The sequence below is a fragment of the Terrapene carolina genome, unplaced genomic scaffold (assembly GCF_002925995.2).
Source record: "Terrapene carolina triunguis isolate 2854851 unplaced genomic scaffold, T_m_triunguis-2.0 Scaffold238, whole genome shotgun sequence".
Taxonomy (NCBI): domain Eukaryota; kingdom Metazoa; phylum Chordata; order Testudines; family Emydidae; genus Terrapene; species Terrapene triunguis.
In genome coordinates, this window is record NW_020664589.1 from 6,871,147 (window position 1) to 6,891,222 (window position 20,076).

General features: G+C 49.0%; 1 protein-coding gene across 3 annotated transcripts in view; it reads right to left on the reverse strand.

Moving 5' to 3' along the window:
• Nucleotides 1-914: 914 nt before the first annotated feature.
• SH3GLB2 (SH3 domain containing GRB2 like, endophilin B2) overlaps nucleotides 915-20,076 on the reverse strand; it is a 41,328-nt gene continuing 22,166 nt past the window's right edge. Inside the window, exons 6-11 of one of the 3 annotated variants that reach the window (XM_024192996.2) lie at nucleotides 18,003-18,065; nucleotides 11,984-12,007; nucleotides 8,681-8,770; nucleotides 7,330-7,430; nucleotides 3,510-3,759; nucleotides 915-2,636 (exon numbers count right to left, since the gene is read on the reverse strand). In XM_024192996.2, the coding sequence (XP_024048764.1) occupies nucleotides 2,529-2,636; nucleotides 3,510-3,759; nucleotides 7,330-7,430; nucleotides 8,681-8,770; nucleotides 11,984-12,007; nucleotides 18,003-18,065 (636 nt within the window). In that variant the 3' untranslated portion in view covers nucleotides 915-2,528. The remainder of the gene's footprint in view (nucleotides 2,637-3,509; nucleotides 3,760-7,329; nucleotides 7,431-8,680; nucleotides 8,771-11,983; nucleotides 12,008-18,002; nucleotides 18,066-20,076) is intronic. The other 2 variants (XM_024192997.2, XM_024192998.2) reach the window with 2 other exon arrangements.

Here is a 20,076-nt window from a genome sequence, read left to right on the forward strand (position 1 = left end):
TTGGTTCAGCCTCTCCTAAAGCAGCCTTTAACTTTAAGGCACACACAGATTTGCCCTGTGTTTGCCTGTTAGGGGCAGTACTTTTCTAAACAGTGGCAGGGTTGTTGACTGGATTGAGGTTTGCTTGGTCACTTTCACATCCAATCAAAGAACTAAGGCTCCATTGGCAAGGCAGAAGAGTGCTTGAAGCTGTTCAGAGGAAAAAGATCAAATATTTTTCTTAGCATTCATTGAGTGCTTTCAATAAAGCTGCTACTTTTGACTTACCTGTGCCAGGGGCCAGTACCTGTTGCGGGAGGCTCTTGCCACCATTAGGAGATATTCTAAGGGAGTACAGCTTACAGGCCACAGCCTGGCTTACTGCTGAGGAATAGCCCATGGTGGTCACAGGGATCATTAAAGCCTAAGAGCTTGGGTTTGTATTTGTTAAATGCAAGACAGACCAAACACTTGAGTAAGGAAACTAAGTGAACAAGTAGCTGGGTATTCTTGGAACTTCCCCAATGTGGATCAGGGACAAGTCAGCAACAACTACAGAGCTTATACTGGCAAAGGAATAGTCAAGCCCAAAACAGTGAGATTGGAAATGTTACCAGACCAGAGTGTGGCTGCTATATTCTTTATAAACCACACCTGTGGTCTGGGCTAGGGAAACAGCTTAGAGATAGCAGCTGTTCCTTGTTAATTCAAGTTGCCAGCCTAGTTCACTTCTATACCAGATTCTACTACAAGGGGAGGGGCAGACTGCCTTCTCCAAACCCCACATTCCAAGAGCAGCATGCAGAACTGACTGCTAGTAAGGTCATAGCTTACTCCCACAAGCAGACATTAAAACAGCACTAGCACATGTGGAAAGCTTCACACTGAACTTTAGTTTAAGCTAATAGGGTGAGAGATAAAAAGGAGAAGTGCCAGAGGATTCAGAGTCTTTAATCTCAGACTTGTGACACATCTCAGTACTGTAACAGTATTGCATGGCTCTTAAGTTACATTACCCCACTTTGTACTGTTCACTGCTAGCTGGAAAGTGAAGCGGTATGGAACCCACACAAGATACTGAGACAGGAGGGCAGACTGGTTATTTATTGGCAAATAAATGCTGAAAACCAAGAGCCCTATATACACAGGTGCTCTGTGCCCTATTACATTAGGATGGTCATAAAGCAGTCAAAGAAGAGTGCAAAAGATCAGTGGATAAACAAGCAAGTCAGTGTCTGTCTAGACCCACCAGGGGAGGGGTAGTGAACAAAGATCTTAGTGCAGTTGAATGCTTCGAGCTGCCAAAGCAATTTCATTTTGCCATCTAAATCCCTTAGCTGTTGAGCACATCACCTCATAAGGAGAGCTTTCAGACCAAGGTGTCTTTACTACTTCATCCATTCACCTCAGTATTTGTGATGGTTCAAGTTACAAGGGTACCCTGGACAGCAAAATGGGAGGGATGAGAAAGCAGAACCAAATAACAGCCGCTTGGCATATGAAGTAGTAAGAGGCTCATTGTGAATATACAAAGTGTAAGAGGACCCATCCCACATGCTGTGCTAGGATGCACCAGGTCTGTTCACTACCAGCTGGATGGGACAAGAGAGCATTTAAGTTAATCTGCTTGTTAAGACAGACTAGCAGGCTAAACCTCACCCCCCACAAAAAAACACCAAGAAGAGTAGTGAGCCTGGACAACAACAGGGAGCAAAAGCTTTTTTAAAGGCTTGTAAACTCAGTCCATTGCTTGGAGGAAATGCAAGCAAGATGCATGTTCCTTTGCACTGAAAGGTGGTTTCATTCGTGCAGTACTGGCCTTGGGTCATTAGATTAGTGAAACTGGAAGAAAGTTTAACAACGAGTCATTCTGTGCCAGACAGCAGCCACCAAGCACCATTATAGTAGCCCTGCTTTATTGTTCCCTCGGTGGGTAAAGGAGTGCTGTGGATGGGGAATTGTGTTTTTACAGACACATACTATCCAAATACAGCTATATTCCATACAGCTCCTCATGGCCTTGGCCTCTATTTTTGTTAGAACATGCCAGTGTTAGCATTTTGGAAAGAGACCCAGCGCCTTTGCCCCCACTGGAATGCATACAATGATGTGGCCCAAGCAAGAGTACCCTGGTAAAGAGCCTCAAGAGAAAGGCGCTAAGATGCTGAACACAAAAGAAAATACATTTGGTCTCAAATGCCATGAGCAGCTGTTGAGAAAGAAGAGACAGGGCTGGTTCCTGGAAAGCCACCACAGTTAACACAAGCAAGGCAGGAGGAAAGGGATCAGTAGAGGGAACCCCAACACACCACATGACCCTTACAACTAACCCTCAAAGCAGGCTGTGTGGACAGTTAATGAATTCAGCTCTAGGGGCCTTGAAAGGTGAAGTGACCCTTCCTCCCCCACCCACCATCAGCCTAGTCTTTTCCTCCCAATTCCCATGTTAGTCGTGAGTGAGTTGACCCTGAAGAGAGCAATGGTATCATGAAGAATGCCAGGACATGGAGGGTTGCATTTTGCTTGTAGATTCTCCTTCCCGGCAGCATTTAACTGAGCAGTTCTAAGTAGGTGACAGGAACTTTGCCCTTCTGGTTACCCCGCTCGCCTATGAGCCAGTCTGGATCCATCCCTGGTAGGCTGTACACTGTGATCATCTGGGAGAGAAGAGAATTAGATGAAGTGTCTCATTCCTCATTTGGAGCCAAGAATAGAAATAGGTTTGTGATTTATTTCCTGCAATACCCACCTAGTTCCCCCTAGTGTTTCCCAGCATCTCTCTAGTTCTTTCCCCAAAGCCTCCTTTGAGTTAGTCCTACTAGTAGACAGACTTGCCTGGGAATTCCCCAAGGACCTTTCAGAGGCTTCCAAGTTTGTATGTTGTTTAGTCATGGCAGGACTTCAAGCCACCCCATATTGTCTCTGCCAAGCAGACTTGTGTCAGGCTGCAGCTCTGCGCTCAGACATTCCCCCTCACTGATGGCAGAAGGGATTTCAGAGGCATTGCCATGAAGTTGCTTAAAACTTCAGCCTGCTCTGAACTATCCCAAGACTTTTCTACCTGTCCAGTGGTTGAGGACTGGACCATTCAGCCTTCAGCACCAGAGAGTTAAAGAACAAGTGATCGGCCTTTTTATCTAACCCCCGGGATTGGTTAGGTGAGACAAGGCAGCTGAAGGAATTCTTTGGATAATGTATCCAGGCCTTAGTGCATTAATGGCAATAGAGAGACTTCAGTGGGAGCAGAAGGACGCAACAGGGGTGTAGCCATTGGGTTGACCTATGGCATTGCAGAACTTGGACCCATTCTCCTCTCCACTGCTGTCATTCTACTAACTGCAGTAGGAGTTAGTCCCAATTTACACTGGTGTAAATGAGAAGAGAGTCAGGCTCTCACTTACTAGCCCCACTAGTGAAAAGGTTGAGGAGTTGCTAGTCCCAAGGGCCTTGCCAAGCCCTGATCCAGCACTATTGTGCAGCAGTGCCAAACGGAGTGGGAGCAGCTGAGAGTTCAAGGAACAGATACCAACCTCATCCGCTAATAGCGCCAGCTCACTGCTGTCAGCCGCTTCATAATCATAGAGAACTCTGGCCTTCCGGGTCCCGCTGGCTGGAGGCTTGACATCACTCAGGTTCAGTGCCCCCTCAACAGCTGTGGCAGGGTTAGGTGCCCTGCCTACAGCGGGCACAACAGGAATGGTGGCAGAAACAGTGGTTGGAGAGGTGGTAGCTGGGGGAGGCGATGTGGACTCTGCATTGCCCACAAATGTACCTGGAAATCTTAGTAAGGGGGAAAAAGAGGAAAAGGCAAGTTAGCGAGGCTCCAGCATTGCACAAGAGAAGTAGCCTGTCGGTTCATGATTCTGACTAGAGAACTGCTCCCAAAGGGGGCTCTGAGCCAGCAGCTAGTGTAACTAGAGATGCAGAAAGGATATGCAGAACATTGCTGAGCGTCCAATCAAGCCGCTCTGTTTCTCTCCTAATGTTCACGTTACACAAAATGTGCTTGTTTGTAGCTTATGGGGACGGTCTTGTCACTGAGTCACACTTTGGAGCGCAGTGTTAATGTTTACAAGAGCATAACAGATGGTTCTCCAGTCCCCACTGCAGTGCTGCTCTACAGCGCTGCCAATGCACCTGAACCCTCAGCAGCAGCATGGCCCGTCCTCCCTTCGGAGGCTCAGCAGAAGCCACCCCCAGCTGTGCTGTAGATTGGAGATGGACTGACAGAGAATGCCACAATCGTTTGAACTCGAGACAGATTTGAGTCTTGATTTCTTGTGGCGAAAGGGTAAAGCGAGGCAGTGTGGCCAAGCAGCTAGAGCACTGGACCAGCACTCAGAGGAGTTCTGGGCTCCACCAGTGGCTTACGGTAATTAAAGTTAAACTGCACCCATGGCTGGTCCTGTGTAACGTGCCATTAAAGTAGCACTCAAGGAAAAGAAGGACATTGCAGAGAAGCTAAATGAATTCTCTGCATTGATCCTCATTGCAGAGGGGGTGGGAGAGATGCCCAAAAAGAAGAGCTCTGATATAAATAACAAATCAGAAGTACTGTCCCAAATTGATGTGTCAACAGAAGAGGTTTTAGAACTGATTAATTGAAAACAGTAATAAGTCACCAGGACCAGATGGTTGGTATTCACTCAGAAGTTCTCAAGGAACTCAAACATGAAATTGCAGAACTACTAACTGTAGAAAGCAACCTATCACTGAAATCAGCCTCTGTACCAACATGATTGGAAGGTAACTAATGCAACACACACACCCCCTCTCTCCAGAGGAGATCCTGGCAATTGCAGGCTGGTGAGCCTAACTTCAGTACCAAGCAAATTGGCAGAATTATCAGACACAGAAACATGATTAGTCAGGGAAGAGAGTCACAGCTTGGGGGAGGCATGACTTCCCTTTACAAATCCATTAGAATTCTTTGAGGGAGTCAACAAGCACAGGGATATGGGTGATCCAATCAATACAGCGTACTTGGACCTCCAGAAAGCCTTTGACAAGGTCCCTCAAAGGCTCGTAAGGAAACTAAGGCTACACTACAGCTTAAAATCAACAAATTATGTCTCAGTGATGTGCATTAGCCACCCCGCAAGTGACAATTTATGCTGACATAAGTGCTAGTGTGGACAACGCTTGGTCAGCAGGAGAGCTTCTCCCGCCAATATAGCTACTGCTGCTCGCGGGGGCTGGAGTAATTAAACTGACAGGAGAGAGCTCTCCCATCAGTGTAGAGTGGCTACACTAGAGAGCTTACACTGGTGCAGCTACATCAATGCCACTGTAAGCTCCCTAGCATAGCCACAGCCTAAGTAGCCATGGGATAAGAGAAGGTCCCCTCAAGGATCAGTAACTGGTTGAACAATAGGAAACAGTAGGAATAAATGGTCAGTTTTCACAATGGAGCGAGATGAACAGTGGGGTTCCCCCGACCCAAGGATCTGTACTGGGACCTGTGCTGTTCAACATATTCCTAAGTGATCTGGAAAAGGGTGTGAACAGTGAAATGGCAGTGTGCGCCAACAATACAAAATTATTCAAGATAGTCAAGTCCAAAGCAGAGGGCAAGGGTCTCACAAAACTGGATGGATAGGCAACAAAATGGCAAACAATTTAAAAAGGCACACTGGAAAGCAAATTCCATTATTCTGTATATATAGATGTGTCAGAAAGGCTAAAAAGTATGTTAGGAACTACTAGGAAAGGAACAGGAAACAAGACAGAAAATATCATACCACTATATAAAATTCATGGTGCACCCACACCTGACTATTATGTTTAGTCCTGGTTGCCACATCTCAAAAAGGATGTAGTGGAACTGGAAAAGGTTCAGAGAAGGGCAACAGAGGTGATTCAAGGGTATGGAATGGCTTCTGTATGAGGAGACAAAAATATTAGGGCTGTTCATCTTAGAGGGCTAACTCTCTGGGGGAAGATTATGATGGAGATAAAACCATGAATGGTACAGAAGAGAAGTGTTATTTACCCCTTCCCACAATACAAAAACCAGGGGTCACCTAATTAATTTAATGCAACCAAGAGAAAGTACTTTTTCCTACACAATGCACAACTAACCTGTTGAATGCATTGCCATGGGATGTTGTGATGGTCAAGACTAGAACTGGGTTCAAAAAATAAGATGGATAAGTTCATGGAGGCTAGGTCCATCAATGGCTATTAGCCAAGAGGGTCACTGATGCAGCCACATGCTTGGGGCAGCCCTAACCCTCCGACTACCAGAAGTCAGGAAAAGGTCATTTCATAATTGCCCTGTTCTGTACGCGCCTTCTGAAGCTCTGGGATTGGCCACCAGACAGGATACTCGGCAAGACGGACTATGGTATGACCTAGTACAGCAGCTCTTCCATTCATGCTCAGTGCCAGACCAAGTCATGTTCAGCACCATTTCAGTCAGACGCTCCTTGGGGCCTGTGTGGACTAACAGCTATTCCAGCCCCCTTCCTCCCCGCCCCCAGTTAATACATGATTAATGTGACCAGAGAAGATGAAGAGCTTTCCTGATCGTCTCAACTAGGGCAGGGGTCAGCCACCTTTCAGAAGTGGTGTGCCGAGTCTTCATTTATTCACTCTAGTTTAAGGTTGCGCATGCCCGTAATACATTCATGCTTTTAGAAGGTCTCTTTCTATAAGTCTATAATTTATAACTAAACTATTGTTGTATGTAAAGTAAATAAGGTTTTTAAAATGTTTAAGAAGCTTCATTTAAAATTAAATTAAAATGCAGAGACCCCCAGACTGGTGGCCAGGACCCAGGCAGTGTGAGTGCCACTGAAAATCAGCTCGCGTGTTGCCTTTGGCACATGTACCATAGGTTGCCTACCCCTGATCTAGGGCATCTTACTTACATTTCTCCTTTGGAGCTGCAGGCATGGAAAGGAAAGCAAATAGCAGTCATTCTGCAGCTGACCCACCTAGTCAAGTCAGACTGCACTGGCAATTAGCCAAGGAATACCCCTCACCCCCACAGCCAGCTCTCCAGCAGTTGCTCTGACAGTGCATGCAGGACATGGAAGCTCATTGCACGGGTACAGACGTTAGACCCAAAGAGCTGTTAATCCAGCCTGGTTCCAAGTCTCTTACAGATCCATTTAGAAAGGTGAACCCTGCAATTAAACACTTAATAAAACCACCCCAATCCCTTTGGGCCTAGGCAGCATGATCATGATTCCCCATTACAAAGGTTGCTCAGAGGAGCGCTGCCAGAAATAAAGCTTTAAGGGCCTGATTTTTAAACCTAACCGAGTTTGTGTGGGGTTGCAGAGGTGGAGAATGCCGAGACACCAGGAAATGATGCCTCAAAGGCAAGGAGGCCCCATCCCATACCTGCCCAGCTGCTTCTGCAGGTCCAGCATGTACTGGTAGCCCTGAGCATAGTAGGTAGCCTGAGCTTCTACAAACTCATGGAGACAGCGAAGGTGATTCACCTGAAGGGAGAAGACAGATTGTCAGCTGGTCTGTTTGTGACCTAGAGCTAAGGTGCAGCGGCCCAGAGGAACCCCTCCCTACAGAGACACACTTCTAGTATAGGGAAGTGGCAGCTGAGATGTGCATGGGCAGAGAGGTGCAGGATGGTATTTAAGATTTGATCAAGAGGTGTTTTTGTACCAGAGGCTTCCATCTAGGAGTTTGGGGACTCTGTAGGAACAAGTGGATGGGGTCTCTTCGACTGGAGCTTGTGCCTGGTTTTCTAGATGACTGAGCACAGGGTTAGGAGCTCAGCTGGTTAGTCCCCACAGCTCACATTACTCACTCTAGATACTAGGAAGAGCCAGGCTTCTCCAACTTGGCGAAGTGCACGGACGCCTGCAGAGCTGTATGCGCTTGGTAGGATTGTGTTATTTCTATAGCACAATGTACATGGCTCATTATGCCCCTGCCTTGAGCACTCGAGGTTTGCACTAAGGCCTCAGTTTACTCCATGAATTTGGGCATTACATTGTGTGTCTCCTCCTCCCATCCCTCTACAGACAGGCTCAACATCATCCCAGTATCCTTCTAGAAAAGGAGTGGGCAAACTATGGCCTGGGGGCCGCATCCAGCCCTCCAAACTTTTTAATCCAACCCTCGAGCTCCTGCCAGGGAGCAGGGTCGGGGCTTGCCACGATCCACACAGCTCCCGGAAGCAGCGGCATGTCCCCCCTCCAGCTCCTATGCGTAGGGGCAGCCAGGGGGTTAAGCATGCTGCCCCCACCCCAAGCACCACAGCTCCCACTGGCCAGGAACTGTGACCAATGGGAGCTATGGGGGCGGCGTCTGCAGACAGGGCAGCACGCAGAGCTGCCTGGCTGCACAGGAGCCGCATGGGGGACATGCCACTGCTTCTGGGAGCTGCTTGAAGTAAGTGCCACCCAGAGCCTGCACCCCCAACCACTTCCTGTGCCCCAACCCCCTGCCCCATCCCTGATTCCCCTCCCGCCCTCCAAAACCCTCGGCCCCAGCCCAGAGCCCCCTCCTCCACCCTGAACTCATTTCTGGCCCCAGCCCAGAGACTGCACCCCCAGCTAGAGCCCTCACCGCCTTGCTCACGAAATTGGGGGTTGAGGTGTGGATTTATGGCCCGCCATACAATTTCCATACCCAGATGTGGCCCTCGGGCCAAAAAGTTTGCCCACCCCTGATCTAGAAGGACACTATAGGTCCTTAATCTCAGACCACTTGCCCCATGGGAACTCACATGTGTGCTGCTTATCCCTTCCAGCAGGAGGCGTGTCAATTCTGCCTGCCGATCAAACTCAGTCTGGGCCACCCGGAGCTCGTGTTCTGCCTGCAAGACAAAGGGAGCATGATGTGTTTCCTGGGCTGCAGAGGGGAAGGCTGGGTCCAGCTTCCTCTCTCTCCTGGAACAAGCTGGAGACCAGCTATAGACCCCTCCCGCCACCAGAAGGAGAGAAGTAGGGACACATTTACAGAGGTGGCTACTGATCGAATGCCTCCATTTGTGAAGCCCAACATCAGATGCATGGATCCTGGCATGCAGAGGTGCAGAGCGCCCCTGGACTCCCCGGGAGCCGTGCGCGCTCAGAACTCTGAGCGCCTGGCTTATGGCAGTGGTGGGACTGGGCTGCCAAGAGTCAGTGGCCACTCTTGAAAGCTAGGTCCCAAGCCTCCATGTCTGCAATGCCTATTTATAGCCCATCGCCTCCTAGATCAGGCCTTCCCCAGGACAGCAGCAACCTGGAGGCCATGGAGACTAATCCATGATGGGAGAGCGAGCGGGTGGTGTAACTCTCCCATCCCACTGAAGTCAGAGCATGGGCAGGCCTTATGGATCTTTAAGCATTCATAGGGCCAGTCCTTCACTAACCCCCCCCCCCAACCCATTGTCTATGGGTAGGAGGGCGCCACCTGGAATTGGACAGCCAGTGCCTCTCCATGGAGAGGGTCACTGTGTGGAAGGGCACCTGGCAGTTCATCATTCCCATGGGAGTTGCAGCAGATGCTGCTGCTGAGAGACTCTCACATAGCTCTGCTCCTTCTGCCCCCCACCTAAGCCTAGAGAACCACAGAGCTGGAGGGGTTTCTGCAGCCCAGCTCGGAGGAGTGTCTTACTTTTTCCCCAGCAGTTCTTGGGCAATTGTAGGGGGTTTCTCAATGGGTAACTAAGAATTTAACATTAGTCAGATTCCAGAGGCTTCCAGGGAGCTGCTCTGAGCTCATGTTAGCACAAGACAACTCTGCAGCAGAGGCCCTGGGAGGAAACACCCCACTTGCCAGCGCTGCTGCCCATGTGGGAGGAGAGATTGTAGAATTAGATGAGGGCTTTGAATGTAAAGGCCAAAGCCCTGCCAGACAGAGTAATTAATATGCAAAATCAGAGCCATAACTGGCCTTGCAGACAGCACGCTTACAAATTAATGGGTGGTTTGCAATGCGGGAACGATGCCCAAATAGATATTTCAAAAGTAACATTCAGTGCAATTAGAGCAGTCGGAGGATTTGTTTTGGGGCCAGGGTGGGGAGGGGAGGACATACCCTGATAGGAGATAAGTGGAGCACGCTAGCCAAGAACTTGTGTGAGAACCTCAACAGTGCTACCTGGGCCATGGCCAGTTTCCTCTTAGGGCTGGTTGACATGGGGAAGTTGACCAGAATAGCTCTGTGCTGACACTTTTTTGGGGTGCCTGGAGTAAGTGTCCACACAGGGAGATATTGCAGAACAGTTATTCTGGTCAGTTTCCCTACACAGTCAAGCCCTTAGGTTTTTTTAATAGCTTGAGGCTGGAACTCAGTATATTTCCTAGGATGCGTCATCACCTCCAAAAGAAGTCCAGTGGTTATACATGCAAATCAAGCTTTGCTTTAAAGCAGAGAGATTGCTGTGGCCCACTGCCTTGGATCCAATGTTACTCTAGCACAATGTGGATAAGAGTACTCCAACAAACTCTCTTGGAAGATTGGCCTCTATTTTAAGCCAACCCGACTGAACAGTTTCTTGCATCCTCTGTGAAAGGAGATTGTTTAGGGGGGAAAAAAAAATAGATTTCAGGGAGCATCAGCAGTGGTGTATTGTGCACCTGCAGTGAGACCTTTGGGAAACAGTTGGCTACAGACAGAGCTGAGTGTTCTGGTGGGCAACCCTGGCTCCATTCCATTGGGCAGAGCCAAGGATTTCATTGGCAGGCAGCCACACAAGCCACAGTTTGCTCTCACACACCCAGCAATCGCTGCCAGCAACTGGGGCTTGAAGGGGGGGGGGGGGGGGGGGGGGGAAAGAGAGAAAAGGAGAGAACGGCATGTCTTGTCCCATCCAAGATCTGGGGATGTCTTGGGGACATCCTGACCTGGCATCTAGCATGTTTGCCTAGAGATCTGAGGAGCATTAAGAGAGTTCTATAATATAGGGAAAGTCAGGGGGATAGTAGCTAGTTCATGTTTTGGTGCTAAACATGAGGAGTTACATGCATCTAATGGAAGAGGCCAGTGGCCCTGATTGGTACCAAGTGTGGTGTAAAGGAATTAACACTTCCTCCTGTACAATTCCACCAATGCATTTCAGCCCTAACCAGCTCGTTCAGTCTGCTCTCTAGAGGACATGATCATGGCAGGCCAGGCTCCATGGAAATTTGGGGGATCTGGACACATTCACTAGGGATCAAGTTAAAGATGCAGAGATATATGAGAGCACCCTGGCTTGCCAAGAGATGAAGTATCACCACTTTTGAGCATGGTCATAGCCCTTCTGATGTGCTAGGCAGGTATCTAATCTCTGTTCAGCACCCTACTATACAGAAGGTCAATACCCAATTATGTGCGGTCACATACCGGCCACATCTCTGCCTTTTTATAGTGTGAATTTATGCTGCTGAATACTCCAAAGGAGCAACTTTGGTTTATTGCCCATCCCTCTCAAGCCAAGACAGGCAACATGGAGACATGTCTCCTACACAGAACCACCTTTACTCTGAGCCAGAGAGCATTTCCCCTCTCACTTTTCTGCGCTACACAACTTCTCGTAAGGACCATCTAGGGTGTTAGTGGGAATCCCTTCCTCTGTTACTTCGGTCTAGATCAGCTCCTAGTCAGGCCCAATTCCTCCAGAACAAATAGAAGAGATGGCTCTTAATGGTGCATGTATATTGAGGTGGGAGGAGTTTGTGCTGCAGGAAAGGAGCTGAATGTACCATTACAGTGCATTGGCTCTGCTGCTAGCATGGCAGCACAGGGAGCTCCTAAGACTGCCTTGTATTATTCACAGGGAGCCTAATTTTTTCAGATGCTGAGGCCTTATTAGGCAAGACAAATGGGCAGGTCCTGGAGATATGCAGATATGGTCAAATTGCTTCCTTGCCAGTCCTACTAGCATTAGAGTTAGCTAGTTACAGTTCTCTTGCTCATCACTTAACCTGTGGGAAGCTCCCAGGGGACAGAGCTAACAAGCACCCGCTCCACATTTGGAGGAAGAAGTCTGCAGTATGGGTGTTCTGCCTCCCATCCCGCTCATTAACATTTCCAGCACTTTTTCCACCTGTGTACTTACTTTTTCCACCTCGTCGCTCCAGAGCTGGTGGGGCCACAGAGCAACAGGAAAGGAGATCAGTGTTGGAGACTTCAAGAAGCACTCGGCAATAACAGCAATTGGTGGGGATACTCCACAGATGCAGCAGGCTAACTCCAGGAACAAGCCAGCCCTTCACCCAGCAGCAGCAGCAGGCAGCCTTCTGCCCCAGAAAGGACACCTTCCTCAAGGAGCCCATTTTGCACTCCTCCCTACCTCCCTGCACCCATATCCTCAAACTCAGGAGATGTCTACACATGGAGGATCGTCAGGACTCAACGTGTTTTGAATTCATACCCCGCCTTATTCTGGATTAATTTCCTGTGTGGATGCTCTTATTGCTGAGAATCTCACGGAGAACATTAAACCAGAGCAGTTTAACAAGAATAGCTATTCCAGGGTGACTCCTCATGTAGCCAAGTCCTCAGTGTGACCCTGAGAGAGGAATCCTCTTAGTTGTCAGGGTACAGCACCTAGCACGATAAGGCTCCTAGGCAGGGAGTGGGCTTCTACAATACAAGTATGAAATAAGCCCTGGCCAGAACAGAATGCAAGAGCTGGGATGGGCAGAGGTGGAGGGATGGATAGAGTAAAGATCTCTAAACAGCAAGATCAGAATAGCTCAACAATGCAATGATCTGCACCCCTCAAGCTGAGTTGGGGCAGGAGTTGAAGGACAGCCTCTTCCAGAATGCTGGTGGGGGGCACGGGTGTAAAACCGAGCAAGGTCTGCAGAGAGACAGGGCTAGTGCGGACAGTTCACCATGGCCTGGCGGGGGGCATGTGCAGCCAAGTGAGTGGTTGTGACAGTTTAAAGGAGTCCCTCACCCACTGATCTATAGCTCAGGGAGAACAGGAAAAGCTACATGGAATCCAGGCTGCTCTGAGGCTCTGGCTAGTTCAAAGCATCCCATGGGGTGGGGGGCAGATATGGGTGTTCGTAGCCAAGTTTGTCCTTCATAGGAGGAAGGCAGCACTGAACCCCAGCTCCCCTTCCCAGGCCTGCTGGAGCTTGGCCTCCGTCAGAGGAAGAGGCTCGTCTGCTCCTAGAAGGAGTCATCTCCCATCTTCCCCACTAACTCCCGGGGTAGGGCGGCACAGTCAGCTGCTCTCTGGGATCTGGCTTGGAGGTCTGAAACATAACAGTCAACACAAAACAAAAACAAAAAACACAGCAACAGGAGAGGGAGGAGAACAGGCAGAAAAACATATTGATCCACCCCAGAGGGTCCTTGGCCTTGTCTTTCCCATGGTCAGGAGTTTCCCCTCCAGCACAGCCACACACACATAATTACTATTGACTAACGGGGGCAAGGGGGGGGGGAGGGGAGGATACCAAAGGAGCCGAGACAAGAACTGCAGCAAACTGGGAGAAGGGTTTAGTGGCCTAGAAGCCAGAGGGCTGAGCTCCAACCTGGTAAAGCCTGAGATACTGAACTGGGACCCATCTCTGGGGACTCCCGACCCAGGAGAGCGACTGAACTGGGGCATGGAAGACCAGTGTGAAAGGACTCAAAAAATGGGACCCACAGGAGGGAAATGTTGCAGTTACCCATGGACTGAGTTCAGGGGCCCTAATGAGGGGAGAAATTGGTAGCCAGGCACTGCAGAGTGACCTCTGGCCCTGTTAGGATGCAGCACACTCCTCCTGGCACTGGCTTAAGCTTGACCACCCATAGTGTTACCTTGATGTAGAGGAATTTGTAAGTTACTTTTGTAGCTACACTGCATGATGTCACTGCTTAGAATTTCCTGGCCAGAAAGGCCCATATCCTCCTGATGCAGGAGTGAAGACCCTTTTACAAAAGGGCTTGGGCTAGAGTGGCATCTCCAGCAGTAGAGGCTCTATGATAAAAAGATAGTTTTGAATCTATCCAGCAGAAGGCAGTGGTACACACAAACTAGCCATCTCACCACAATACCCTGCATTGAAAGCCAGAGCTGTTTGTGGACAGTGACGGAGAGACACTCCAGAAAGCTGACAGCTCCATGGGGCTCCAGTGCCCTGTTCTAGGGCTCCAGTCTCAGCACACAGGTTTGTCCATTGCTTTAAGTATTGGGCTCTCCCTCCCGTCTAACCCTGTCTAGCTATGTATTTAGTGCACTAGTCACCAGTGTTCATCTTTAATCCAGCTTTGTGCTGCCTAAACCAGCCCTGGAGAGCTTCCCCAGGACTGCACTGGAGACTCTTGCTACTTGTCTAATATTGTCTTTGAAACCTTTGTACACTCAGCTACTAAGCTGGGCCCACAAAGACCTTAACACCCCACACTTGGAAAAAAATAAATCAAGCCCAATTCCAATATAAGCCATATGCTCTCATCCCAACCCCAGCAGCCACAGAAGACAGTGGGAGCAGGGCAAGAGTCCATGCATGGACTTCCTACAGGCAGTTAAAGCAACACAGGGAAGATGAGTAAATGCTCTTCAAAAGGCTTCTATCAAAAGGCAGTAGATGGAAATCCCACTCTAGCACATATACATCAGTACAGGGCCTATGACCTCTGTTTAGCCTTGTGGAGCAACATGCACATCTTCTGCCTCATGATGTTTCCACAAGCACCAACCCTCCCTTCCCATTACGTAGTGGGATCTCCATCTCTTTAACCCTGTGGAAGTGTTATTCTAAGCAGGTATTCATGGGTTAATAGGCTCATTCTCTGAGGTCTGTCCAGCTAGAAACAGCTACTTGCTCAGCAGAGGCAGTGATAGACCTCTCAGATTCATGCTGCTCTTATTAGTAGAAGAGGTCAGACCTTCCCATCCCCCATATGCTATCAAAGCGTACCACTGCCCTTTACCAGACAGAATCTGCCATTTGCTCAAGGTTTTCGGGAGCCCAACTGGCTGCACTTGTGAAGTTATCCAATTAGTACCCTGCACTTCTCTAGAGCGTAAGAGTTCCAAGCAGGTGTGTGGCTGGCTAGCTGGCCATGTGGCTGTAGGCAGTCATGCATTAAAACACTTCAGCAAGGCACCAGATCCCCCCCAACACCATCATGGGCAATGAGTGGCACAGGGCTGATGAGACTGGGAAAGGCTGAATGCAGTGCTACCTTACCTCCCTACTCCCTCCCACACCAAGAGAGACAGCTCAGCTGTTTCAGCAGAAAACACCAACTGACGTTCTCAGAAGCCTAGCTGGAGCCTGAGGAACCCTCTTTAGGGCTATGCAATAGGTTTTCCTTAGAGCCTGTCCTACGAGTACAGAGCATGGTGAGAGTGGCCAAACCAGCATCGTCCAAGAAGGGAGACCTGATCCATCTGAGTGCAGATTATTCTGCAGTCTGACAAGAGAGCAAGGGAGGGGGGCTGCTCCTTAGCTCCCACACTTCCACTCAGGTCACAGCTGAGAGACTAGGGGCAGGGTGGCCTAAGAGTTAACAAGAATTTTCCCTAGGCACATTCCTTTTTTCCGGAGGATCAGATAGGATGAGGTCATCCAGGACCATTGTACACCTCTTCTCTCCCACAAGGAGAGAGACAGACTTTTGAAGTGCGAGTCCAGCTCTGTCCAAGTTGCATCTGGCTTGCCCAGAGTGTCTGCAGTTTAGAGTCATGAGAAGCTGGGAACATGCTGACTCATTTGCTCACTCGCTCATGCACAAAAACCAAGCCTGTTACCTTCTGGAGACAACAATCCCTCCCTCCAGAGAGGAGGAGGGAGAAACAAAAGCAAGATTAGCAGCTACAACTGCAGGAGTGAAAGGGTTAACATCAGGTCACAAACAGCAGAGGCACATGGGAGTTCGGCCTAGAAGAGAAGCAGAGCAACAGCGTGAAGAGTTCCTTCCCCACTGGGATGCCAGGCCCTTTGCGATGGATGCTGGGATTCCAAGCTGGCAAGAGAAACCTCCACAGTTACTAAGGTGGCCCTGTCTGCACTGGGCAGGGAAGCTCAATTAGCATCTCTCCAGCTAGCCAGGGTGGACTAAGCCTTCCTAGAGGTACCACCAGTATCCCTGCTCAGTGCAGAGAGAGGCCAAGGTGGCACTTCCTCTCCATCCACCTTCTTGTTGCTGCCAACTGAGGCTACTAGTTGCAGAAGAAAATGCCACAAGCACTTGCGAACACACAGAGAACAAGCAGTCAGAGCCCTATCGCTGCTACAAGCACTTCATGGAATAGAGACATGCCAACCAACTCACTCACTGGGCTAGGAGTGGTTATGGGCAAGGCCCATGTGCAATTCCACTATTAATGGGTAAATCCTAAAGAAAAATCCTGTAGGAGGAGGAGTTTGGATTTGACATAGTACAGAATTTACAACCAAGCCGCCTATTACTTCCTCAATTCCCCAGGCACCCTATAGTCTCAGAGTTGGCCTTTTAAAGGGATTGAGCTGCTCATTGCAGAGCTAGTTCTGTGCAGTGCTGAGCATGTTGTGGGTAAGTCAATGGAGTTACACCAGGGAGGAGTTTGACCTGAGCTTTGAGGTGGGGAAGAATTCTATGGGCCAATGCCATGATTAGGTATTGCAAGCCCAATCTGCAGTTAGTTACAGTCTTCTAGTCTGCGGCTGCAAGACATGGAAATCCATAAGACGCTGGAAGTCACAACCTATCCAGAGTCTTGGCTTCTCAAGTCTCTGATCTGCAGAAATGCAGGGCACGCTCCAGTATTTTGGACTTACTAGCATTTTAGGCATCTGATAAGGAGCTAGTCCTGTTTTCCCCCTCTGCTCTCCAGTACCCAAACTAGTTATCGCAATACCTCCATTGCCATTAAAAGTCTCACACCCTTCACCAAGGGAACCAGAGCTGTGAATGGATTGGAAGTGCCACTCTAGAGGAGAAAGGAGAGATCTGCAGCAATTGCTCGCTCAGTCTCCTCCAGGTTTTTAGTAGGACAGTTACTGAATAATTTGGCCTATTGAAAACAATGTTGCACCAGCATCATGATCTAAAAGGGTCAGGGCAGATTCCCTGTGGAACCAACACTGATGTTCCAGCCCAGGTACTTCTCCCCAGTTTGGGTGTTGCATATTAGATATGCTGAATTAACTGCAGCTAAAAAAGTCACTCCCATGTGGCATTGGGCTTCCCCATTTGGTGCCTACACAACCCATCTTCCAGTCTCCCAGTCCCAGGTCACACAGCCTGGCAGGGGCATCAGTGTTGTTTCACAAGTAGTTCAGAAAGCGAGACAGTCACCAAGTTTTCAACATTTTAACAAGAGATTGGATATCGTGCAATGGGGAGCCTCGAGCAAAGCGCTGGACACTGACGGTTCAGCCACACTTGACGCAACATGCTAGAGAGGCAGTGGGCAACTCATCCACCCCCAGCACAACTCAACGTTGTCATCTAGCCACTAAGATCTCCCACCAGCCAGGGTCTCCTGATGTGGGGGAAACCAAATCAGTAGGAGAGTTTTGAGGCCATCTCTCTTCCACTTCTAACAAAGACAAAGGCCTTGTACTGTTGGCCTGACATCACTTATGCCACAGGTAGCAAACAAGCAATAGGAGTGGGATTGTAGGATTACCCCTTGCTTAATCAATTTAAACTAGAAGCCTCCTGAACTTCAGTATGCTGGTGGCAGTCCTGCTCTGATCAGGGAGCCACATACACTGTACTCCACCAGGGCAGCAACCCTGCATTAGCCCCACATGGATAGAATAGTCCGTGGGGGGAGGGAGGAAGCCAGCTCACAAAGGACTATATTCCTCCCTCTCTCCAGTTCCTGCAAGAACCACCAAAACACTGGCAGGGGATTCCTGGTTTGGGTTGGGAAAGGACAAAGAGGGCCAGTAAATACTCAGCTGCCAATCACTGACACCATCTCCACCCACAACACTCTGCCTTAGCCATCAAGGTTTATCTGCAGCACATCTCTGCTCCCACCTAAGGGCAACAGTCAGGTATGAGGGAAGGAAGGAATCCTGGGCAGCCCATTTCACATTAAAATGTTGAAAACAGCATAATGCTGGGTCTGAGTTGAAATCAGGTTGAGACACAGAGGTTAGAACGTAGATGTCTAGAAGATGAGGTGATCTTACCGCTGATGCACTGGCGGAGAGAATGTAATTACGAGGTCTAGTCTCCTGAAAGTCAGGCACAGCCTAGGGAGGGGGGAATAGAGTTTCATGTACAAGTCATGCAGAAGAGTCAATGGAAATCAGTCCTCCCAATGAATGGAGAAAAGGGCTGGCAGTGCCCCCAACATTAGCTCCTAGAATAGTGGCAGACACACTTGGTCTCCTAGAGGGCTGGGGGGCGAGGTAGCCTGACAAGTATGGTGTGCTGCAAGGAAGAGATCATGAAAACTTCCAGCTGAACCGAGGGCCTTGCATACACTAGGCTCATCTGTCAACTAGGTGAGCAGTTGCAGATCCATTTACACCAGCAAGTCAAACCAGAGTCTGAGTGAAACATTCTGAAGTGGTTTGAGCCTAGCCCTAGACACAAAGGCCATTTGTTCCTGGTCTGGCTGACTTATGTGGAAGGATTTTAAATGGTCTTAGCTGGACCCAGAGCGAAGACTCAAAACACATTTCCAAGCCCAGTGCAGACAGGGCCTTAGCATCTCTCGTACTGACTCCGAGGTTCCTTCTTACCTGCAAGGTAAGGATGAATATGCAGCTAATTCAGCCACAGAATGGGCTGAGGAAACTCATAACTGGGCAGAGTTTGCTCTAGCATCCTGCATTAGGTTCATGAGGAAGTGCACTTACTCTACCCAAGATGCTGTTAGCACGCACCATGTGGAGACATGGCCTCATCTACCAGCTCCACTCCCTCCAGGGTCTATTTCTGCCAGAGGCACCAAACTTCTCTTCACAGTCTCATATCTCAGGTATTGGCACCTTGAGACCCATGCTTTTAGTGAAAAGGAGGGCGATACAAGTCACCCCCACCACCACATCAAAACCTCTTAAGAATCCCACCTTCATTGTGCACAGGAGCATATCTAACCCATCGCCTTGCCGGCAGAGGACTCTATTCAGTAGCATTCGCAGACTCTCTACCTGTACTTCATGGAAGTGGGGGAGGAGAATAACCAAGCCATCTTTGGCCATAGCTGGACCCCTGCTACTGAGGCAGTAGGACAGGAAGGGTAAACTGCAGATTCTTCCCTTATGGGAATGTGGAACATGGCCAAGAGAAGACCATTTTATGATGGGGTGAAGTGAGATTCATCCCCTCCCATGCCATAGATACCATGTTCTCATTAGCCACTTCAGCATCATATAGAGAGAGAAGCTGTAGTTTGGATTGGGGTGGAAGGCACAATGTATCCAAGACTATGCTATGGCCTTCAGTTTAACAAGGGCAGTTGGCTCAAATGGATTGAGTTTGAGGTCAATTACTCTAATGTAAGCCCCTCAATTTCTGATTTGCACAAGCATAACAGATCAGAATATGGCCAGGCAAGTTTTGATCATGCAGCGAGCTGGTGTGCGACAGTCATATGATCCAGCATTTCTAACCCCAGCCAGATGGCTATAATCCTCTAGGCTGAGTACATCTCACCCATGCTAATCTTTTTACAGCACACCCAGCTCGACTTAAAACGAATTGGCCCAATTTGCTCCAATTAGCAGCACCACTGAGCAGATGCACAGGCCCAATTCCATACACAAGAGGATGCAGCCAGCCTCTCATCAGTAAGAGACTTTACCTCATGGGTTTTATGAGCGTGAGAGGAGAATAACCTAAACTGAAGGGGGAGGGGGGGGGGGGGAAGAAGGGGGGAAAAAAAAAAAAAAAAAAAAACCAAGAAATGCATTAGCTGATGAGATGATCCTGAGTAGGGCCCAGCTGACCAAATCCACACTCCCACTGGCCAGATGTGGAAGGTAGGAGGAGCACTCCAGAAGACCAAGATTCTTATGCCTCAGTTTTCTGGGTAAAGAAGCTAAGTTGAAAAGATCTCTCCCCATCCATGGCCATCTCTTTGTCTCCAGGATGGCTTCCTTGGACTCCCAGAATTGGTCTTGTAGCACATGGTATGGAGGAGGCAAGCAGCTATCACGCCTCTGCACACTAACATGTTTCATTTGCAAGCAGTGATCAAAAGAGAACATGAAGACTGGATGAATACACCTCCTCTCCCCCCCACTCCCCACCCAA